The sequence below is a fragment of the Mytilus edulis genome, chromosome 5 (assembly GCF_963676685.1).
Source record: "Mytilus edulis chromosome 5, xbMytEdul2.2, whole genome shotgun sequence".
NCBI lineage: Eukaryota > Metazoa > Mollusca > Bivalvia > Mytilida > Mytilidae > Mytilus > Mytilus edulis.
In genome coordinates, this window is record NC_092348.1 from 7143404 (window position 1) to 7167581 (window position 24178).

The following is a 24178-nucleotide window of genomic DNA, read 5'->3' on the forward strand; positions in this document are numbered from 1 at the left end:
TCTTCTTTTCAATCTTTTTCCAGCAGCTGTTACCTCAAAATTCATAAGGTTCTTCCTCTTCCTTATATCTTCCAAATTTATACTGATTTATCAATTTCACTATTAAATCAACAAAGGAACCTCATCAATGGAAAACCAATCCCCCCCCCCCCCCAAAAAAAAAAGAGTCTATGTATAGCAACAGTAAACTTTAAAATTAACCTATTTAACCCCAAATCATCTAGTTTACCCTCTTCCCTCTATATATTGCATTTGTGTTTGTTTCTTTTCAATTAAGCAAGGAAAACTTCTTGGTTTTGGACAAACAAATGGACAATTATATTGGTCCCTATAACTTTTATAGGGAGATTAGAAAATAATTGAAACAAGTCTGATATTATGCATATTTTATTCTTTGCCAAAACAATTTTAAGCTCAGACAATGAGTCTCAAAATCATCAAAGAATCTCTTTCATATAAAGTGATGAAAAAAATACAGACTTTGTTCTTTAGAAATCAGATCGCAAAGCAAAAATACATAAAAAAAGGTCTTTCATATCATATAAAATCAAATGCAAATTGGTACTTTTGTAAGTCAGAAGGCTTTCTGAGTCCTAAGACATATCTTGACCTTGATAATGTTTAAAATTAAACATATTACAGGTGAAGATAATAACTTCAGTAAAGGAAGTTTCTGGCAGACTTCAGGAGCTAATAATTACACTATAGTAGATGAATGTTTCATTATTATGCATTATTTTGATTGGCTAACAACAATCTGGTGTCATTCTGATATAAACATTCATGGCGACACATTTTTCCACAATAGAGGGCATAGGTTAATTTAAGAAAAACTGTACAAATGTAATTCGGTTAACAGTTTTACACACCAATTAATTTACAAGAAGAAGCATTCAATACTAAAATAAATCAAATATCAATTTTATTTTCTTATTTTATACCACATATAGCCTTCATGCATATTTCCTATTTTATATCATTTTTCTCCTTTGTTTCATTGGTTGTCTTTCATGACTATATTTTAACTCAATTACTTAATAGAATAGGAAACAAAATGCTCAAGCAACCTTCTCAAAAGGACTGTTTACAATTTTCCAACTTGTAAGCAAGTACAAGAAATATGAACATTTTATGCCCAAATTACAAGACAATTTCTGGAATGATTCATTGTCTTCATAAAAAAATCACATAATTTTGTCATCGGTGGGTATCAATAACAATGTGTATACAGTCTTCTGTCATGAATAATAAGTTTATCAATAACAATCTGTACACAACAGTCTTCAGTCATGCATAACTTGTTAATCAATAACAATCTTCACAAATTCTTCAGTCAAGTATAACTTGTTTCTTCGTTCCATCTTCTCTAATAAGATGTTTAAATCCATTTTCTAAATCAAACTCTCTTCGTAAATATGCATATAACAGGTCTGTTATCAAAAAGATCTGAAAATAAATTAGATTTGAAACACACATAAAATGAATGACACTTTTGTACAAATCTTTTATTAACAACAATGTCTTACTATAGGTGGTATTAGTCATCTAAATTAAACTGTGTGTCTAAAGAACACATTCATGAAACAATTTGAATTTCAACTACATTTGAAGTTATGTATTTGCTGAAATTCGAATTTCATCTATCTTTTCAATATTCCATCTAAGTCTGTGCAATCCCATTGAAGTCATTCATTGGGGAATTTAAAAAAATTGACTCAAGTATATATTATAAATCAGTGGTTTTGTACGTTTTTTTTTTTAAATAACATACTTTTATACTTATTCTATTACTTTTTTGTTTTCAAGAATTCTCTACAGTAACTTAATTAAGATCCTTTTTTGCTTTAAAATCTCATACGAGTAAAATGTATCCTCTGTTAATTGCCTTACCTGAGCTGTAGAAAATGCTAGAGATGTTGCAAAATAGAAGTTGGCATTAGCACTTCCTGCATAGATCCACAAATGGTACAGTATAGGACCAAACACTGTCGTACAAATATACATGCAGGCTACTACAAACGAATTTCTCATATCTGTAAAAAACAAAAATAGTTATTCTCTTTATAAGTTTAATGCACTTGTAAATTGATTTTTTTTTTCATGAATTTTTAGTAGATATAGAATGAAGCTTTTTGTCCTGTGCTGATTTCTTATATGTGAGGTCTGCACAAAAACCTCAGAAATCCTTGGGTTCCACAGCAATATATTTAATTGGTCCTTCTGATAAAAAACATTTTTGCACCTAATTAAAATTGGTATAAAATATTGTAGTGTTTCTATGAATAGTGTAAAAATTCTTATTCTCAACCTTGGTACCATCCTCCTGGTTTTATTTTATAAATCTACAAACTGATTTGCTTGTCCTTGAAAATAATTTACAATGTACTCTCATTTGAAATTTTCACAGCAAAGGAGAAAGTTGATAAAACAGTCCTTCTTGGCTTCAATTTAAGGACCATTTGTTTTATGAAGTGTTTCTTGGTAATAACATAAGGCACATGAATAATAAAGTGGTTTATGTTGGAATTCCAACATAGCATTAATTCCAGAATGTTGCTTTTAATTTAAACTACCTAATAAAGAAATGTTGTCTTGTTTAACAATGAATCCAGATATTTTAATCATCAGCTAGTAAAAATGAGATCAGTTGCATCTATAACCAGCAGGGTTAAGATCACCATAAATACATAATGTAAATTCAGAAATTATTGCGAGGTTTTATTATTGCGAAAAACATGTGACAAGGTTATAATTGCAATAATTTAAAATCGCATTTTGAAATATTTTATAGAAATTTAATCAGGATTTATCTCAATATTGCAAAATTTAGAACCATATTTTAGTCTAAATGACAAAATCGCAATTAATAAATGGCTATTATCTATTGAACCATAAAATTAATTTTTGACTCTTCACATTGAATAATCCACGAAGAGGATTATGTAAAATATGACGAGTCAAAAATTATTGCCATTCATTATAAATAAGTTTTTATCAAAAGTAAGGCTCAAAGAACTTTTTATATTATTTATATTAACAATAACAACGTACACACATGCTGGTGTATAAATACACAACTTCAGAGCGGGCATGTCGCCATAAAAATTGACAACATTGAAAATAAAAGTAATACTTTTAACCAATCAGAAGATAGTAAATACACCAAATTTATTTATTAATAAATGCATGCAATAATTTCTGAATTTACATAATATGTTTATACTTACATTCAAAAGCATATCTCCATAATGGTAACAATGATAACATGAGTCCTACATCGCTATAACTTGGGTACGATTTAAATATACAAATCAAACTGACTAGTATATACATAAGAAATACAGGATGCTCTCTGAAAGGAATGCAAAACATTTAATATACATGATATATCAATAATCACAACACTTTAAATATACTTGTAATTGATTTTGCTGATTCAGTGATTGTTGGAAGCAGTGTAGTCACCTGTTATTGTTCACAGCTTTGCCCTTTGGTATTTAGACATACTGTGGATCGTTTATTGTTGGGGTTCTAATTTTCGCTGTTTGAGGAAAACTTGAATTTTCATGGATATATTAAATCATGGTTTTGCCAAACTCTGCATATCAACTGTTAGAGAAAAAATTTTGAAACTCAATTTAGTGGTTCACCTGTACCAACGAAATCCCTGAAAATTAGTATCCCACGAATAATCACGAATCCACAGTCGTTGTCTCATTGGCAATCATACAGTTTACATTTCCTTATTGATGTATTAAAATATCTTCCTCTTTATATATATCTACTTTTTTCTATAGAACAAATCCTATTCAGCTAATTCAGGTTTTATTAGTTGATTTTAAATCTACCTGAAAATACACAAAAAAAGATTTCCAAAAAGTAAAATATCAAGACAATTTTTGTTTACTATGTAATTCAACAAAGTATATGTTTTGTTTATGTCCATCATATATTTTAATACACTGGTAGGAAACACAAAAAATCTAATTGCTGCATGAAAGATAAATGATATTCTTACTTTAGTTTTACTGATAATGGAACTGTATAAATGACAACGTTTATCTGGAACACACATATAAAGAACATTCGGAAATGTTCAAACATCTCTGTGAAAAAATACCAGAAAACTCCCATGTTAGGCGTCAAATCTGGAACCATTAAACTGAAATGTAATATAGTACACTTGCATTTCAATTAATTTAACTAATTCATATCAAAGTGAATATTTTCTCCAGGGTAATTCAACTAATTCATACCAAAGTGAATATTTTCTCCACTGATAACCTTAAATGTAGTTGATATCAAAAAGTTTTGAATTGTACCACATTAAATTTATATCCTATCTGCAGTTTATATTTATACTATTATATACAATACAATAGTGGCTCATAACAGGGAATCACTAAACTTACATAAAGCCATATGTTGATGAAATAAAACTCCATGATCCTTCTAGAAATGCTGAGAAACCAATGAGAGCTGCTACCATGACAACACATAAACCAACTGTTCTGCAGTAACTAAATAAGGCTGGGCTGTCAGTGTAGGACATTTCTGTGTCTGATATCTTATTCTGAAATAAACAAAAACTCTTATTTCAATTTATTATTCCGCTTAGGTATCACTATGCAAAAGGAGTAGGTTCAGTAAGACCCCTTTTTGGCCCCAAAATTAAGCAGTTTTGCAAAATTGTGAAAATGTAATCTTTTAGCTATTTTTTGTAAAGAAGAATGCTTCTGCTACATAAATATGTGCTGTTTTTGACAATACAATGTACATATATTGTGTACTAGCATCATAAAGTCATGCTAAATTACTGAAATCTTCACAATTATAGCATTTTAGTTAAATTTTAGACGGTTTCCGTCTTAAATGAAAGTGGCCGCATTCGTGTTCATTCATAATATTGAAATGTAAGTTGTATTTGATGATAATACATAACATATATAAAGGTTGAGGATGAACACGGATGTGGCCACTTTCATTTTTGACGAAAACCATTTGAAAAGTGACGTTTTTTGGCATATTTGTTAGATTTTTCATATTTAAGCTTCAATCGGAGCGTTTTTAATGACTGAATCAGTTAAAATCTTTTGCATAAACTAATCAAATCAATTGAAATAGACACTTAAGTGTTTAAAAAGTGTCTTAAATATCTCGTTAGATGAAACTGAAATTTGGGGCCAAAAACGGCCCTTACCGGACCTACTCCTTTATATTAAATGGCATTGCATGTTTATAATGACTTTTAACATGTGTGGCTAGTTTAGAATTCTCCCTTTGTTTTTAGTGTCAAAATAAATATTAGTAAATTTCCTATGAAATGATGATTAATAATGTTCTTAAACCCCAATCTATCTATAATTTTCTCCATTTAAATGAAACAATCACATCTGGTATAGATTACCTTTCTGAATTTTGAACTCTGCATGAAGAAAATGGCTGCTGGCACACAGAGTGTGATTGGATAAATTGACAAGTAAGCTGACATGGCAATAAACAGATAACAAAGATAGGCATTTTCTGAAATTAAAAAGGAAATAGAAATGATTTCAAATAAATATATGTATTAACGCTTTGCTCTATATCTATAATTCCTTAAATTTCTTTGGCCTGAAAAATGTTTCCATGGTAATTGCTGGTTAGTTATAAAACTTGTTCATCAATTTGTTGAATTGTTCATAAAAATCGGCACAAAGAATGTTCAGTCATTATCAAGCCAAATATAATTTTTAAAAAGAGGGATCCATGAAATCGTTTTTAAGTTAAATCAGTATGGATGATAAAAATCAGTCAAAAATGCATCTTTGCCTCATAGAGCAAAGTTTGACGTCGTGAAAAATAACATTTTACCTTAGCAACATCATTATGTCCCCTGTTACTGTATCATATGCGCTCAATGTGTTTTGACATCTGGTAAATTAATTGTTGATGGCAAATCTTTGTTTCTATCTTGTTATTTATTCATAACTACAGTCTCAGGTAGTTATATATATATAATATAATATATCTATATATCTTTATACCCAAACGAAGATTAGTACAAAGCAGTAAATTTCTATAAATTTTTTAGTAATATTTCTAGTCACAAAAGAATAATTTGACAAATAACCTACCTTTAAGCATGAAATAGAAGATGAATAAGATTGACAGATTATTGAAAACAGCTGTAGATTTGGCTAAACAAGCAGCTATACTGTATGGATTCAATGAAAATCTGAAACATAATGAAACATATCTATTAAAATTACAATATATAATAGTTCATTTTTAACAAACAAACCAACACATATAAATCTAAATGAAACAGACCAATGAACTGAAACAAAGAGAATTATAGAGGGGGTGGGGGTGTCCAATAACAGCAAAAAAGCAAATTGATTTAGCCCCAAAACAACATAACTTTAAAACCCCTTTTGGTATCACCTCCCCACCCTCAACATACACCCCTAATTAAGAAAGTGAGATGGGTTTTATTATCATTTTTAAACGAGTAATAGTTTTTAACTTGAGTATATGTTTTGACATCTATGATTATCATATACTTTAAATTTATCAAGAACAACCAAAAACCAATTTACCAAAGAAAAAATTATCTTTGGTTCATTTCTGCCTATTTTAGTTGATAATCGTGTGATTTCTTACAATTATCTACTGAGATATTGCATCATAACCACTTTGTATACACATAAACAAAATGGTGGACAAACCCGGAAATGAGTCCGGAATTGCTCGTTTTAAAATTTTGCCAAACATCTGATTTCAATTTTGTCTTCAATGTCTTCAAAATTGAAAGAAACGTAAGCCTTGTCTGAGAAGTTTATCATTTTGAGTCATTAAAATCATTTCATCTTTTAACTGTGCCTTCCATTAATTGCTCTTGAACAATTCTAGGAAAATGGTAGGAAAATTCATGAAATAAATGTGAAAAAAAATTCAGGATCCTTGATTTTCACATATACCAATTTTCTTGGATTGAGGATAACATGCATTTGCTTTACCTATTCGATTTTTGTGGTTTTACAAAATTATGCATTAAAGCCTGTACAAAAATTGCACTTCATTGAAATAATTAAATGTGTTGTTTACCTTTGTCCATCAAATCCATGAAAATTAATATCCCACAAATATACAGTAATGTCATTATGTAATTGAAGATGTTATGGCAAAATCAAACTTACGCTACAATAACATAAAACTGTATTATTCTCAATTCTTCTGTTTTTATTATCAATGTGTCACAATCTGTAGCATATCTCTTTACTTCTTTTGCTTGCTTTTTCAGCTGTTAAAAAATTCCAATAAATACATGAGCACCAATGTTTTAATGATAATTTCAAAAATTGTTATATCACAAGTTTTATGGGGTTCGTGTTGCTTATTCTTTAGTTTTCTATGTTGTGTCATGTGTTCTATTGTTTGTCTTCTTTCATTTTTAGCCAGGCATTGTAAGTTTATTTTCGATTTATGAGTTTTACTGCCCCTCTCGTGTCTTTCGTCCCTCTTTTATGCTTATTTCTATCTTTCAAAACATTTCATTAGTGGCATTTATAGTAGATTTCATAGATTTTAAAGTCTGTTAATGTAGTCTAAATCATTGGTGCTATTGTTTGTGGTATAAACCTTGGTCCAATATATTTTTCTATTCATGTTTTCTTATCCGACTACATACATACAACCATATGATATCTATAACTGCATTATACTCTGTATTACATATAAATGTCATACCCTTATGATACTTACCAGATATCCACCATACAGATTTGCTATTTTTACCATCAAAATTAAACATAAAGCATCGAGTCCCTGAAAATGTCAAAGATGATTCTTAACCTCAAATCTTGTGTTTCATATAAATGTTTAAATGGGTATATAATGTGTACTGGTATATCAACACTTATTTCATTGAGGAAAAATTGTATTTTTGCACATATTTGATTTTCTGGTTTTATCAAAGTCTGTCTACTTGCCTTTAGAAAATATGTAATTTTGTTGAATATTCAAAATTGTGGTTCATGAATATCAATCCAAAGTAGTCAATTTATCTCCCTTCCACCTGGATAATGATCAATCTATTTTCAGCTTTTACTTATTCATATGATATTTTTAATTTTTCTCATTCTAAATTTGCATAAAATCAATACTGTTAAGCAACCAAACCAACAGCAAGTTGTTTTTACTCCTATCTACTGTTAGACAGTTCATCCCTTTATCACGTAAGTAGTTATGCTCTCAAAATTTTACATATATATTGATTGATCAGCTTTCCAAATTCTGGTTCAGAAACCTTTAATGGTTGTCTTATGTATTTTTTTAAATTGGTATTTTTTTTCCTTATATTTACTTTTTAATATCATATTACATGTAAGTGATAATACTAAAGACAAATAATTAAAAAATAGAAACCTTTTCAATGATGTCATTCTTTTCTTTTTTTACAAATAAACCACATGATGAACATGTCTTATTTGGACACAATTGAACCAATCAAACTGTAAACAGCAAAATATTATTTCTATATCCTAACTGTTGTGTGATTTAGTTTTAAAATTGCTTAAATCATTCATATACTTACAACAAACATCAGTAAGATTGTATGGTCAGAAAATGAAGTCATGAAACCCAGTATTCTTAGAACTAGTGGGGTCTGAAATGAAAATATACATCTCTCAGTTTAATAACAGTACACATTATAACACATTATAGTAAAAAAAAACTAAGACAGTATATTGTGAGGTTTCAACACAGTTTATATGTTTTGTCATCTAAAACATTATCATATGCAAATGCTTTCATCTATCTGGGATCTGTAACTTTCTAAAGTTACAAATATTACAGCTTTTCTCACTTTTCTGTCATTTATTGAATTAGATATATTTATTTACTTTATTACACAGCTCAGTAAAAATTAACCTCGGTAGAAATTAACTGTCTATTTAAAAAAACATCATTAAAAATAATTGAATGAACTCTTGTTTCTTTTGTGTTTTTTTTTTTACATCAGTTCCTATGAACAGTAGCACAAAATTCCATCACTTTTTTTTTATATATAGAATTAATATATCATTATAACTAAATTATGTATATATTACCTCATGAAATAAATCCCCAGCATAAGGCGATATCATATACTCCTTTAAAGCAATACCTTCCATCGCTGTGAATATAAGTTAAATGCATAATTAGCCTATTTCTGAACCAAATTTTGAGGCTTATTTTGAAACTCTACATGCACGTGACACTCACAGTGTTTCTTCCCACATTTGATTTTATCACAAGGGTGATGGCAACTATTTTTGGGTTTCAGGTATAACATTTGAGTACAATGGGATCAATCAGTTGATATAATCATCATAATAGAACACTATTTAACAAAAGGCAATTATTTGATACAGTGTCTTTCAGAAGTTTGGAATGAAACATGTACATCATAGTTCTTTAGTGACAGTTAAGATTTTGTTTATTCATGAAATTATATAAAAAAAAATCAAAGACCTGATAGCTTTGATAGAGTAATACAATAACTTGAATAACTATGAAAGCAGTCATATAACCACGCCAACCTAGCCTACTCTGTTGCTTTCGAAATAATATACTTACACATGTGATATGTCTCCACCAAAACATATAAAACTTACTATAAACATCTCTGAATATTGATGATTCAAATTAAATTCACTTTAATTCTATACAATGCATCTCAGTTCATTTTGCATGTTCAATTTTATTAAAGCAAAAACATTTGAATTGATTAGGATTCATTCAAAGGATTTTATGACACTGAAACTAATAATTTTCAGAAGGTATTAATTACAGGGATGGCTTAATCGCTTAAGGGAATTGCTGGTCCCATATGAATGATCAAATAAGTCTATACAAAGTTCATGTGCATTAAACTAGAAATTAGAAAAACAGTCCAGATCAAAAGATTTTCAGGGCATACCTGTATGTTTTCTACCTGTGAACTGGATGTAAAGGTATTTCTTCCAATATAATTGAAAATTTCAATTCAGAAACGTTTTCAATGAATGGTTAAAAAGCAAGAGCAGCCAGTTGGGAAAACAATAGTTTACGTCTCGGTTTCAGTGATCTGATCATTCTATTTTCTAATTTCTGCATTGATTTGGTAACCTGTCTTCAAAGTTATTTGACATTCATAATTGCCTGCTGTGTCAATGTTCTGTCTAGTTTAAATTGACAATAGGCTGTGTCAATTTGCTGTTTATCTTTATAAGCTGTGTCAAAGGGCTGTATAATTAGGTTTTCTGTATACAACACGTAAGCATTAAATGGTGTAAAACATGCCTACGCTTATTTTATTTGGAAATCATTAGTTGTAGTTCTAACTTCTATGTTGGTCAATCGTAAATAATTTATTTTCTCTTCTCACAGCAAAATGCCTATTGAATTGGCCATGTTGACATGGCAGTGAAGCACCTGTTTCATTAGTCCGAGATTACTCTGACGTCCAACGGCTGTTTTGCCAGACAAGCTGGGGCCGTGGGACGTCAGAGCTTGTCCCATATCAAAACGTGGATATTTGCCCACCCAAAATAGATGCGCTGCTTCGTCGCTTCTGATGCAGACTAACAGCCATGGAATTATATAAATTGGGCATCAATCTGTTCATTTTTCATTTATCTCTTCATTTATGTAAGTTTCACCTACCTGCCAACCTTTATTTTTCCATATTTTAACAGTTTTCACAGTGACCCATCGATTTCAGCATTTTGACTTTCACTTTCAAATGGACGTCAAGTTACGAGAGAGTTCGTGGTCTCGAGACTCAAAATATGCAAATATTTATATTTTTTCACCTCCTTTGTAGGAGATCGATGTTTTACATTTAGTAGCCAACCACGATTTTTCACCTCCTTTACAGGAGATCGGTATGAAGCATTTAGTTCCGACCACGTTACAAGTGGAAACTCTCGGACATTTAGATATCTTGCATCGTAAATGAACGAGGTGTTACATTATGGTCATTTGCATAAATCAACACTGTTTTCTCGTGGGTCACTGTGAAAACTGTTAAAATATGGAAAAATAAGGTTGGCAGGTAGGTGAAACTTACATAAATAGAGATAAATGAAAAATGAACAGAATGATGCCCGATTTATATAATTCCATGGCCGTCAGTTGGCATCAGAAGCGGCGAAGCAGCGCATCTATTTTGGGTGGGCAAATATCCACTTTTTGATATGGGACGAGCTCTGACGTCCCACGGCCCAGCTTGTCTGGCAAAACAGCCGTTGGACGTCAGAGTAATCTCGGACTACTGTTTCATAAGAGTTAAGGAACTTTTAACATTTCAATTTCGTGATAAGGTTGGACTAGCTTAAGCGTGAAAGAGTTGGAAGGAAAAACAAAATTATATGAAACTCAGCATCCCTCAAGTTGCGGCTCAACCGAAGTCCTCTCTGCATATTAATTTACCTCGCTCCCATGATGTTAATGGTGTGGAAACCTCTGGTTGCAATGAGATCCAATCAGGGAGAGAGGTCCGGAATAAGGCAAGTCGAATGATAATGCCACTAACGGTACAAAAGATGAGCGGGTAGCTCGACATTTTATTTCACGATTTCGATTTTTTTCGGTGTGCAGTGTAGCAATTGTTTTTGTTTGGTGAGCATTTTTTCGTATTAAATAAAACGTGTAATTGATCCTGATTCATAACGCAATTTTAGATACATTACCGTGCAAACATGATAATAGTCCGTCTTTTTTTCTTCTCTAAATAAATTCCTCCGTTATTGGAGCACCAATGACACACGCGGTAATAAAACCCTCCTATATAAATTTTTAATGTTTCTTGTAATAAGTAACATATATTCCCCTGCAACTCCCTGCTATCATAGTGTCAGAAGGACCACCAATCTTAATAAACATACAGACATGGAATTTTTAATAAACTCGTTTCTTATTCCATCATATCCAGCGGCTTTGTTATTTTTTAAATTTGTAATCACTTTGATAATTTCTTCCTCGGTAATAGGCCCATTTAAAATTTTGTCGAACTCATTTAACTATAGGTTAGGTAATTGAAACTCTTCCTCCTCATTTGCCACACTTTCGTTAAGCTTCTTAAAATGAGCATACATTACTTCTAGTGAAATTGGACTTTTCTTTTTTTGTTTCGGAGAGAATCTATTTAAAACTTTCCAAAATTCTTTCGGGTTATTTGTTGATATGTTACGAAGCTCTTTTTCTGTCTTCAACTGATAATTTTGAAAACATTTGTTTATTTCTTTTTTGTATTCCTTACTTGCTCTTTTCAGTGACTTCTTAATATTTATACTTTTCTGTATTTTATATTTATATTTTGCCGAGTGAAATTGTTTTCTTTTCAGCTTACATGATTTATTAAACCATGGTTTATTCCTAATTTTGGCCCAATGAGTTTTTTTAATCGGATTTTTATTAGCAAAGGTTCCAAAAGAATTCTTAGCTGCCTGCGAGTAAAAATTTGTTAAAATAGTTATAATAAAATTGAGAATGGAAATGGGGAATGTGCCAAAGAGACAACAACCCGACCATAGAAAAAAACAACAGCAGAAGGTCACCAACAGGTCTTCAATGTAGCGAGAAATTCCCGCAACCGAAGGCGTCCTTCAGCTGGCCCCATAACAAATATATACTAGTTCAGTGATAATGAACGCCATACTTATATCCAAATTGTACACAAGAAACTAAAATTAAAATAATACAAGACTAACAAAGGCCAGAGGCTCCTGACTTGGGACAGGCGCAAAAATGCGGCGGGGTTAAACATGTTTGTGAGATCTCAACCCTCCCCCTATACCTCTAGTCAATGTAGAAAAGTAAACGCATAACAATACGCACATTAAAATTCAGTTCAAGAGAAGTCCGAGTCTGATGTCAGAAGATGTAACCAAAGAAAATAAACAAAATGACAATAATACATAAATAACAACAGACTACTAGCAGTTAACTGACATGCCAGCTCCAGACTTCAATTAAACTGACTGAAAGATTATGATTTCATCATATGAACATCAGGCATAATCCTTCCCGTTAGGGGTTTAGTATCATACCATCATAACATATACGAGAAGAACATAACCCGTTTCATGTCAACAACTGTTTTTGAATAAATGTGTTTAGTTCCGATGCAAAGACCCTATAAGTGAATCAATATTAACGCCAAAATATGCAATCTTTAATGACCTGACAACAGTATCGTAACTATATCCCTTCTTAATAAGTCTATTCAAAGGTTTTGTTAGGTTTTGAGGTGAATACTGACACCTTTGTGCTTTATAAAGAATATTTCCATAAAAAAATGGATGTGAAATACCTGAACGTATAAGAAGTCTGCATGTTGAGCTATATTTACGAATGATGTCCTTATACCGATGATAAAATTTAGTAAATGTTTTGACTAGTTTGTGATATCGAAAACCCTGGTGTGATAATTTTTCAGTAATACATAAATTTCTCTCGTTAAAATCTAAAACATTGTTACATACACGAGCGAATCGTACAAGTTGAGATATATAAACACCGTAAGATGGTGACAAGGGAACGTCACCATCTACAAATGGATAATTAACGATAGGAAATGAAAAATCATCTCTTTTATCATAAATTTTAGTATTCAGCTTTCCGTTAGTAATATAGATATCAAGAATAACTCTGTTTATATCATGATTATCTTTTTTGAAGGATTTTATTTCATTACACAAATCAAGAACTTTTTCCTCGTTCTTTCTTATATATATGGTTAGTTATTGCAGTTACGTCTTACACGGTAAAATTGGCATTTTGAACACGGAACCATTGCTTTTTCATGTAAGATAAAATTTATCAAAATCAGGTTTTATTTAATTACGATTAAAATGATGAATAAAGACAAGTAATTATTTAATAATACGCATAATTGATTGGTTTTTGTCCTACTTTTGCATCAAGAAAATAGTGGAATTAATTACTTTTGGAGTGTCAAGAACTCGTTGGAAGTACTTGATAAATTGCATAGTTATATTGGTGATTTTGAATCTGTTCAAAGTTTTGATTTTTCTACCCTGTAAACCACATTGCCTCACAATCTCATTAAGAAAAATTTCACACACCTAATTAAATGGGCATTTAAAATGTCAGAATGTGAATATATATGTTCAAACTCTTTTAGGTCATTTTTTAGTAGCAATAAACAAAAAAACTATGTCAATTGGACATGCTTTGATACTATATATGCCCTTGAATTTTTACTAGATAACATTTTTGTTCGCTTTGGGAATCCCGGTATATCGTCAGATTATCGGAATTCCAATGGGAACTAACTGTGCACCACTTATTGCGGACCTGTTTTTGTATTGCTATGAGTTACAATTTATGACAAAAATAAGCAAAGACCCATCAAAACAACATCTGATAAACAAATTTAATAATACTTTCAGATATTTGGATGATATTTTGGCTCTCAATAATGACGACTTCAGTATGTAGACTTCAGTATGTATATTAAAGAAATTTATCCTGCTGAACTTACTTTAAATAAAGCTAATACTAACAATGACCACTGTCCTTTCCTCGATCTTGATATCTATATCACTAACGGAAAGCTGAATACTAAAATTTATGATAAAAGAGATGATTTTTCATTTCCTATCGTTAATTATCCATTTTTAGATGGTGACCGTGACGTTCCCTTGTCACCATCTTACGGTGTTTATATATCTCAACTTGTGTATGTAACAATCTTTTAGATTTTAACGAGAGAAATTTATTTATGTATTACTGAAAAATTATTACACCAGGGTTTTCGATATCACAAACTAGTTAAAACATTTACTAAATTTTATCATCGGTATAAGGACATCATTCGTAAATATAGCTCAACATGCAGACTTCTTATACGATCTTATGCGTTCAGGTATTTCACATTTTTTCATGGAAATATTCTTTATAAAGCACAAAGGTGTCAGTATTCACCTCAAAAACTAACAAAACCTTTGAATAGACTTATTAAGAAGGGATATAGTTACGATACTGTTGTCAGGTTGTCGTAATTTCTGCTTCTTGCTATGTTTTGATATAGTTATAAAGCCAGCAAATACGAATATCTCATAAAACTAGTAAATGCACGGGGTAATAAATAAATACGGACGTCAAATCTGTTGTCTGTTCTCTCTCATCATTGGTAGCGTGAATAACTAGTCAATAGTAAAATGATACTTTTATTAAACAGCCGATATATTTCCATACAAGTACAATATTCCAACAATAATATATATAATTTACATACGGGCGGAGCTACTAAAATAATATTCTTTCTCGTGTACGGGTCAACTGGAATTATCTTAAATATTTCAATGACAAAAAAAATTATAAATAAAATGCAAGGCATACAGCTATCTGCGCTGCTTCTTACCTCTAAAATTATAACCCTTACTTGTAATATAAAATGCGAGGCATACAGCTAATGCGCTGCTTCTTACCTCTAGGAACCCCCGGGATGAGCCTTGCTGCAAGCCAAAAGTAAACACAGCAAAGACTGACGAACGTGACGTTGCACTGGTATTTATTTCAAATTACCGGAAGTAAATATTCTAAGCAGGAAGAAAAACATAGCGTAACATAACGTAAAACGCTTACATAAAATATAGGAGTCCTCGACTCAAAATGCTTATAATCATACACTCTTATGAATAATCAAATATAGACATACCAATTCTTCCAGTTAAGAACACTTAATAAAACACTTTTGGGTTCACGCTTAAAACATTGACCCAACGGTAACGTTCTGAACAATACATGACAAAGTTGCACTTTATTCCCATAAACGACGTTATAGATACAGCTAATAACATAAAGTAAAACGTACGTAAATTACTCATTCAATATACTAAATACTAGAAATAACTTCTGACAACTCATATAAACTCTCATAATACAATAATAACAATATTCCTTTACTTGGAAATAACCAATATACACATTTACAACACAGGTCATTAAAGATTGCATATTTTGGCGTTAATATTGATTCACTTATAGGGTCTTTGCATCGGAACTAAACACATTTATTCAACAAGAGTGCACACGCTGAAATGTCTCGCCTTCTATACTAATCATTGATATTATGTTGATAGTCCTAAGTATAAAGCTTAGTTTTATTACAACTGTCTCATAAACTTAACATTAACCAAGATAACTAAACAAAGACCAATGAACCTTGAAAATGAGGTCAAGGTCAGATGAACCATGCCAGGCAGACATGTACAGCTAACAATGCTTCTATACAACATATATAGTTACCCATTACTTATAGTTTAAGAAAAATAGACCAAAACACAAAAACTTAACACTGTGCAATGAACCGTGAAAATGAGGTCACCGTCAAATAAAACCTGCGCGACTGACATAAAGATCATAAAATATTTCCATACACCAAATATAGTTGACCTATGGCATACAGTATTAGATAAAAAGACCAAAACTCAAAAACTTAACTTTGACCACTGAACCATGAAAATGAGGTCAAGGTCAGATGACATCTGCCCGCTAGATATGAACACCTTACCATCATTCCATACAACAAATATAGTAGACCTATTGCATATAGTATGAGAAAAACAGACCAAAACACAAAAATTTAACTATAACCACTGAACCATGAAAATGAGGTCAAGGTCAGATGACACCTGCCAGTTGGACATGTACACCTTACAGTCCTTCCATACACCGAATATACTAGCCCTATTGCTTATAGTATCTGAGATATGGACTTGACCACCAAAACTTAACCTTGATCACTGATCCATGAAATGAGGTCGAGGTCAAGTGAAAACTGTCTGACAGACATGAGGACCTTGCAAGGTACGCACATACCAAATATAGTTATCCTATTACTTAAAATAAGAGAGAATTCAACATTACAAAAAAATTTGAACTTTTTTTTCAAGTGGTCACTGAACCATGAATATGAGGTCAAGGACATTGGACATGTGACTGACGGAAACTTCATAACATGAAGCATCTATATACAAAGTATGAAGCATCCAGGTCTTCCACCTTCTGAAATATAAAGCTTCTAAGAAGTGAGCTAACACCGCCGCCGTAGCCGCCGCCGCCGCCGGATCACTATCCCTATGTCGAGCTTTCTGCAACAAAAGTTGCAGGCTCGACAAAAACCAGTTGTTGACATGACAAGGTTATGTTCTTCTCATATATGTTATGATGGTATGATACTAAACCCCTAACGGGAAGGATTGTGCCTGATGTTCATATGATGAAATCATAATCTTTCAGTCAGTTTAATTGAAGTCTGGAGCTGGCATGTCAGTTAACTGTTAGTAGTCTGTTGTTATTTATGTATTATTGTCATTTTGTTTATTTTCTTTGGTTACATCTTCTGACATCAGACTCGGACTTCGCTTGGACTGAATTTTAATGTGCGTATTGTTATGCGTTTACTTTTCTACATTGGCTGGTATAGGGGGAGGGTTGAGATCTCACAAACATGTTTAACCCCGCCGCATTTTTGCGCCTGTCCCAAGTCAGGAGCCTCTGGCCTTTGTTAGTCTTGTATTATTTTAATTTTAGTTTCTTGTGTACAATTTGGAAATTAGTATGGCGTTCATTATCACTGAACTAGATATATATATTTGTTTAGGGGCCAGCCGAAGGACGCCTCTGGGTGCGGGAATTTCTCGCTACATTGAAGACCTGTTGGTGACCTTCTGCTGTTGTTTTTTTTCAATGGTCGGGTTGTTGTCTCTTTGGCACATTCCCTATTTCCATTCTCAATTTTATTAAATGCAACATTGACCGAATACCGTGCGTTACGTCATAATTACATGTCTCTGGTTCAAGTGATTTATTTCCATTGTGCATTTAATATATATCATATGATCTGACTTAACCCCTGAATCAGTTTGAGATAAAAGCTTTAACGCTTATAAAACTACATGCACCTTGTCCATTTCCTTGTATGATTGTCTCGTATTTGATACAGTACTTTAAGAGTAGTAATTTTCTATTTAAGAGTTCTTTATAATTAGTCGATAATTTCAAAAATTTCCATCGAACCAAGTTTAACATTTGTAATTTCAGGGCCTTTTACTGAGGACTTTATGCGGTATGGCTTTGCTCAATGTTGGAGGTCGTACGGTGATCTTATAGCTTTTAATTTCTGTGTCATTTGGTCTCTTGTCGATAGTTGTCCAGTTGGCAATCATACCACATCTTCTTTTTTTTTAATATATATTTAATAACACTTTTCTACAATCTAAAAAAAATCTAGATCTTTGATTTCATTGTCCTTGTATAGGCGGCGGGGAGGATCTTTGATTTCATTATGCTCGTAAGGGGATAAGAACATCAGATTATGAGTATAACGAAATCAGAGGTCTATATATTAGTACATTGACTTTTCTATAACACTTATTTATATTCTTTTCGTGTCGGGACTGTTGAGGTATTGGATGTTCTCATTGTTGAAGGCAGCCTATAATTGATTATATTCACTTCATTTGGGCGTATGACATTTGCGCCGATTTTGAAAATTTTCATTCTTTCATTTGCGCCGATTTCATTTTTTCATTTGCGCCGATTTTTTTATTTGCTCCTAATTAGATTTACAGGTAAATTAATACTTGTACATGTACTATACCATTGGTAAAATTTGGTTCTAAATGTTTTTCATTTATGTTTAAGATAATTTTGATTCATATTTTTCTGTAACTTCATTGTACCATAATAGACATATTGCACACTGAAACGAGCCGAGGAGACAATTCTTTAATCATCAAGGGCTATACATATCGGAAGATAAGTGTCCTGAAATATAACAACATATCTTACTAATGTACTATAAAACTGTGTAAAGCCAGAGTCACCACGGATTTTATTGTCAAAACACAGATCGAGCATAAATATGTGGCAGATGTCCAAAAGACAGAGGCTAAAGAACTACGGTTACGTTCAGGGAAAATGTCTGGAGATGTATCTTGTAGGCCTTCTTCCACCTCCCCACTGTGAGCAGGGGACAACAGTTATATACATGTTGTGATTGACAATTCATAAATTTGTACAAGTGGCTAATGGAAGAGGTCTATAATGTTAAATGAAAAATAACATGACTTGGATGGAGAGTTCTCTCATTGGCACTCATATCACATCTTCTTATATCTTATCACCTGTAATTTACCTGTAAAAAAATCGGCGCAAATGAAAGAAAATATCGGCGCAAATGAAAGAAAAAATCGGCGCAAATGAAGTGCAGATCGGCGCAAATGCAAAACGCCGCTTCATTTAAACTATATGCCAATAGTTGTCTCATTGGCAATCATACCTCATCTCCCTATTCTTACATTGTAATACGGGGCGCCGAATGGGACTCTTGTGGTTTTGTACAAAATTCAATTCTGTCATAACAAAATCATTTTTATGTGATACAGACTTGTTTTATGAGAACTTCAATTTTGTGATGACAAAATTCAGTTTTGTCATGACAAAATTCATTTTTGTAGACAAAATTCATTTTTGTAGACAAAATTCATTTTTGTAGACAAAATTCATTTTTGTAGACAAAATTCATTTTTGTAGACAAAATTCATTTTTGTAGACAAAATTCATTTTTGTCATGACAAAAGTCAATTTTGTCATGACAAAAGTCAATTTTGTCAAAAAGGTATGCAAATATAAACTTATTTGCATACAAAATTGACTTTTGTTATCTAATATGGAAATTAAAACACAAAAGTCAATTTTGTCAATTTTGTCTCACAAAAGTCAATTTTGTCTCACAAAAGTCAATTTGTCAATTTTGTCCCACAAAAGTCAATTTTGTCTCACAAAAGTCGATTTTGTGTCACAAAAGTCGATTTTGTATGCAAATTAGTTCACAGAATTCAAACTAAACAAATTTGCATACAAAATACAAAAGTCAATTTTGTCTCACAAATGTCAATTTGTCTCACAAAACTCAATTTTGTCTTACAAAACTCAATTTTGTCTCACAAAACTCAATTTTGTCTCACAAAACTCAATTTTGTCTCACAAAACTCAATTTTGTCTCACAAAACTCAATTTTGTCTCACAAAACTCAATTTTGTGTCACAAAAGTCGATTTTGTATGCAAATTAGTTCACAGAATCCAAACTAAACAAATTTGCATACAAAATTTACTTTTGTCGCCCAATTTTCAAATTAAGTAACAAAAGTAAAGTCTGTGTTACAAAAATGAATTTTGTCATGACAAAAGTAACTTTTGTCCACTGAAAGATATGGGCGTCAAGTTGGTTACCTATTCCCTATTCCCTATTCGTTACCTATTCCCTATTCCCTATTCGTTGCCTATTCGTTACCTATTCCCTATTCCCTATTCGTTACCTATTCGTTACCTATTCCCTATTCCCTATTCGTTGCCTATTCGTTACCTATTCCCTATTCCCTATTCGTTACCTATTCCCTATTCTCTATTCGTTACCTATTCGTTACTTATTTGATTTTCAATATCCTTCCCCCTTTTTAATTATGGCATGGAATAGTTTAATATGGCTGCCGTTACCATGGAAACGGCACAATTGTGAAAAAAATGAGTTTTTGGTTTTTGGTGAACTGTTTGGATATGCTTCAACTCAGAATCATCATATTTTAAAACAATGTAGGTGCCCACTATATACAGGTGTTGGATGATTTTGGCGATCATTGGAACTACTATGTTGCCATGGAAACTACACCAAAATTTTCAAAATTCTAAAAATGCTCAAAACTTCATGAAACTTCACAGTAATGATGAGCAACATTGGAGTTGGAATTTCCAAAATAGGTCTTGTTACCATGGAAACAATGCAAAAAGGTCAAAAATTTCAAAAATAAGAATTTTCCGCAAACTGGATGAAACTTTACAGGAATGGTAACTGGCATAGGCAGAGTTGGATTTTGAAGTTAGAATTTTCAAAATGGCCGCCGTAACCATGGAAACAGCAAAAATATCAAAAATTCAAAATGTTCAAACTTAATGAAACTTTGCAAAAATGTTACTAGACATCTGTAGATGCTCTCTTTGACTTTGGAATTGTCAAAATGGCTGCCGCTCACCTGGTAATAGGGGGAAGGGGTGCCTTCCGTTATTGCTAGCAATTACAAATCTAGTTGTTAATAGTCTTACATATGGTAATAGTTCTGAATTGGTTGAGGTAAAATGATCTTTTTATGACTTATTTAAATGTGTTTGTGCTCAACCGATCCTTTTACTTCATGTTCGATACGCATTTGTTCCTTACTTGATTTTTTATACGTTCTACCTTTTAACTGCTTTATGTCCGTATGTTTGAAGATGGATCTTGGTTCGACGGGATGAAATCACCGTGTTAGCGCTTGTTAAAAAAACGAAGATGTGGTATGATTGCCAATGAGACAACACTCCACATTAGACCAAAATGACACAGAAACTATCAACTATAGTTCACTGTACGGCCTTCAACAATGAGCATAGCCCAAACCGTGTAATCACCTATAAAAGGCCCAGACATGACAACCTCATACAATTCAAACAACAAAACTGACGGCCGTATTTCATATACAAAAAAATAAACGGAAATATGTAACACAAAAACAAACGATAACTACTTAATTTCAGGCTCTTGTCTAGGGACAGGCACATACTTACATAATGTGGTAGAGTTAAACATGTAAGCAGGGTGTACATCGTTTCGGAGCATGCTATTACCTTGTTTAATTCGTTCCATCACTCGCTTATAATTCGCTTATAATACGTGTATCTTACGTTGCACCTTTTAAAACATGATTTTCAATTGTTTTGTTGTCTCTGGTGGAAGATTTGGGCTCTTAGAGGTGATATAACTCTATAAGTGCATTTGTATCCGTTCCAGCGGTCGGATAATACCCTGTTAAATATTCGTTACTAATTCGCTTTTAAAAAGTTTGTTGTACGTTGCACCTTTTAGAAAAGGATTTCCAATTGTCTTCATATCTCTGGTGGTAATAATGTGTTCTTATAGATGAAATACCCCTATAAGCGCATATGTACTCGTTCCAGCGATCGGTTAATACCCTGTTACCTATTCGTTACCTATTCACTTATAGTACGTTTGTTGTACGTTGCACCTTTTAGAAAAGGATTTTCAATTAAATTCATATCTCTGGTGGTAACAATGTGTTCTTAGAGATGAAATGACCCCATTAGAGCGCATGTACCCGTTCCAGCGCTCGGTAAATAACCTGTTACCTATTCGTTACCCATTCGCTTTTAATGCGCGGGGTATGCGGTGCACCTTGAAATAAATCGTTTTTTAATTGTGTTCAGGTCTCTGGTGGTAAGAATGTGTTCTTAGAGATGAAATGACCCTATTAGCGCGCATGTACCCGTTCCAGCGCTCGGTTAATACCCTGTTACCTATTCGTTACCTATTCGTTACCTATTCGCTTATAATACATTTTTTTATACGTTTCACCTGTTAGAAAAGGATTTTCAATTATGTCCAGTTCTCAGACGGTAACAATGTGTTCTTAGAGATGAAATGACCCCATTAGAGCGCATGTACCCGTTCCAGCGCTCGGTAAATAACCTGTTACCTATTCGTTACCTATTCGCTTTTAATGCACAGGGTATACGCTGCAACTTGAAATAAATCGTGTTTTAATTGTGTTCATGTCTGGTGGTAACAATGTGTTCTTAGAGATGAAATGACCCTATTAGCGCGCATGTACCCGTTCCAGCGCTCGGTTAATACCCTGTTACCTATTCGTTACCTATTCGTTACCTATTCGCTTATAATACATTTTTTATACGTTTCACCTGTTAGAAAAGGATTTTCAATTATGTCCATGTCTCAGGTGGTAACAATGTGTTCTTAGAGATGAAATTACCCTATTAGCGCGCATGAACCCGTTCCAGCGCTCGGTTAATACCCTGTTACCTATTCGTTACCTATTCGTTACCTATTCGCTTATAATACATTTTTTTATACGTTGCACCTGTTAGAAAAGGATTTTCAATTATGTCCAGGTCTCAGACGGTAACAATGTGTTCTTAGAGATGAAATGACCCCATTAGAGCGCATGTACCCGTTCCAGTGCTCGGTAAATAACCTGTTACCTATTCGTTACCTATTCGCTTTTAATACGCGGGGTATACGCTGCAACTTGAAATAAATCGTGTTTTAATTGTGTTCATGTCTGGTGGTAACAATGTGTTCTTAGAGATGAAATGACCCCATTTGAGCGCATGTACCCGTTCCAGCGCTCGGTAAATAACCTGTTACCTATTCGTTACCTATTCGCTTTTAATGCGCAGGGTATACGCTGCAACTTGAAATAAATCGTGTTTTAATTGTGTTCATGTCTGGTGGTAACAATGTGTTCTTAGAGATGAAATGACCCCATTAGAGCGCATGTACCCGTTCCAGCGCTCGGTAAATAACCTGTTACCTATTCGTTACTTATTCGCTTTTAATGCGCGGGGTATACGGTGCACCTTGAAATAAATCGTTTTTTAATTGTGTTCAGGTCTCTGGTGGTAAGAATGTGTTCTTAGAGATGAAATTACCCTATTAGCGCGCATGAACCCGTTCCAGCGCTCGGTTAATACCCTGTTACCTATTCGTTACCTATTCGTTACCTATTCGCTTATAATACATTTTTTTATACGTTGCACCTGTTAGAAAAGGATTTTCAATTATGTCCAGGTCTCAGACGGTAACAATGTGTTCTTAGAGATGAAATGACCCCATTAGAGCGCATGTACCTGTTCCAGCGCTCGGTAAATAACCTGTTACCTATTCGTTACTTATTCGCTTTTAATGCGCGGGGTATACGGTGCACCTTTAAATAAATCGTTTTTTAATTGTGTTCAGGTCTCTGGTGGTAAGAATGTGTTCTTAGAGATGAAATGATCCTATTAGCGCGCATGTATCCGTTCCAGCGCTCGGTTAATACCCTGTTACCTATTCGTTACCTATTCGTTACCTATTCGCTTATAATACATTTTTTTATACGTTTCACCTGTTAGAAAAGGATTTTCAATTATGTCCATGTCTCAGGTGGTAACAATGTGTTCTTAGAGATGAAATTACCCTATTAGCGCTCATGTACCCGTTCCAGCGCTCGGTAAATAACCTGTTACCTATTCGTTACCCATTCGCTTTTAATGCGCGGGGTATACGGTGCACCTTGAAATAAATCG

At 32.7% G+C, this 24178-nt stretch overlaps 1 protein-coding gene across 1 annotated transcript; it reads right to left on the reverse strand.

Annotated features, from left to right (window-relative positions):
• Nucleotides 1–371: 371 nt before the first annotated feature.
• Nucleotides 372–11632, reverse strand: LOC139525376 (phosphatidylinositol glycan anchor biosynthesis class U protein-like). Its single transcript, XM_071320677.1, has 12 exons — nucleotides 11440–11632; nucleotides 9096–9160; nucleotides 8579–8650; nucleotides 7747–7809; nucleotides 7182–7285; nucleotides 6117–6217; nucleotides 5408–5523; nucleotides 4413–4573; nucleotides 4019–4162; nucleotides 3228–3352; nucleotides 1891–2033; nucleotides 372–1446 (listed from the first exon to the last, which is right to left on the reverse strand). Exons 1-12 carry the CDS (start codon nucleotides 11570–11572, stop codon nucleotides 1330–1332), a joined length of 1344 nt encoding a protein of 447 aa, XP_071176778.1. The 5' UTR covers nucleotides 11573–11632; the 3' UTR covers nucleotides 372–1329.
• Nucleotides 11633–24178: the final 12546 nt, after the last annotated feature.

Coding starts and splice junctions, on each gene's coding strand:
- LOC139525376 (XM_071320677.1), bottom strand. CDS start 11,572: ATGTCGAGCTACCCGCTCATCTTTTGTACCGTTAGTGGCATTATCATT. Junction 6,218..7,181: donor CAGTTTTATGTTATTGTAGC/GTAAGTTTGATT, acceptor ATTATGTTTCAG/ATTTTCATTGAATCCATACA. Junction 4,574..5,407: donor AGAGTTCAAAATTCAGAAAG/GTAATCTATACC, acceptor TGTTTATTTCAG/AATAAGATATCAGACACAGA.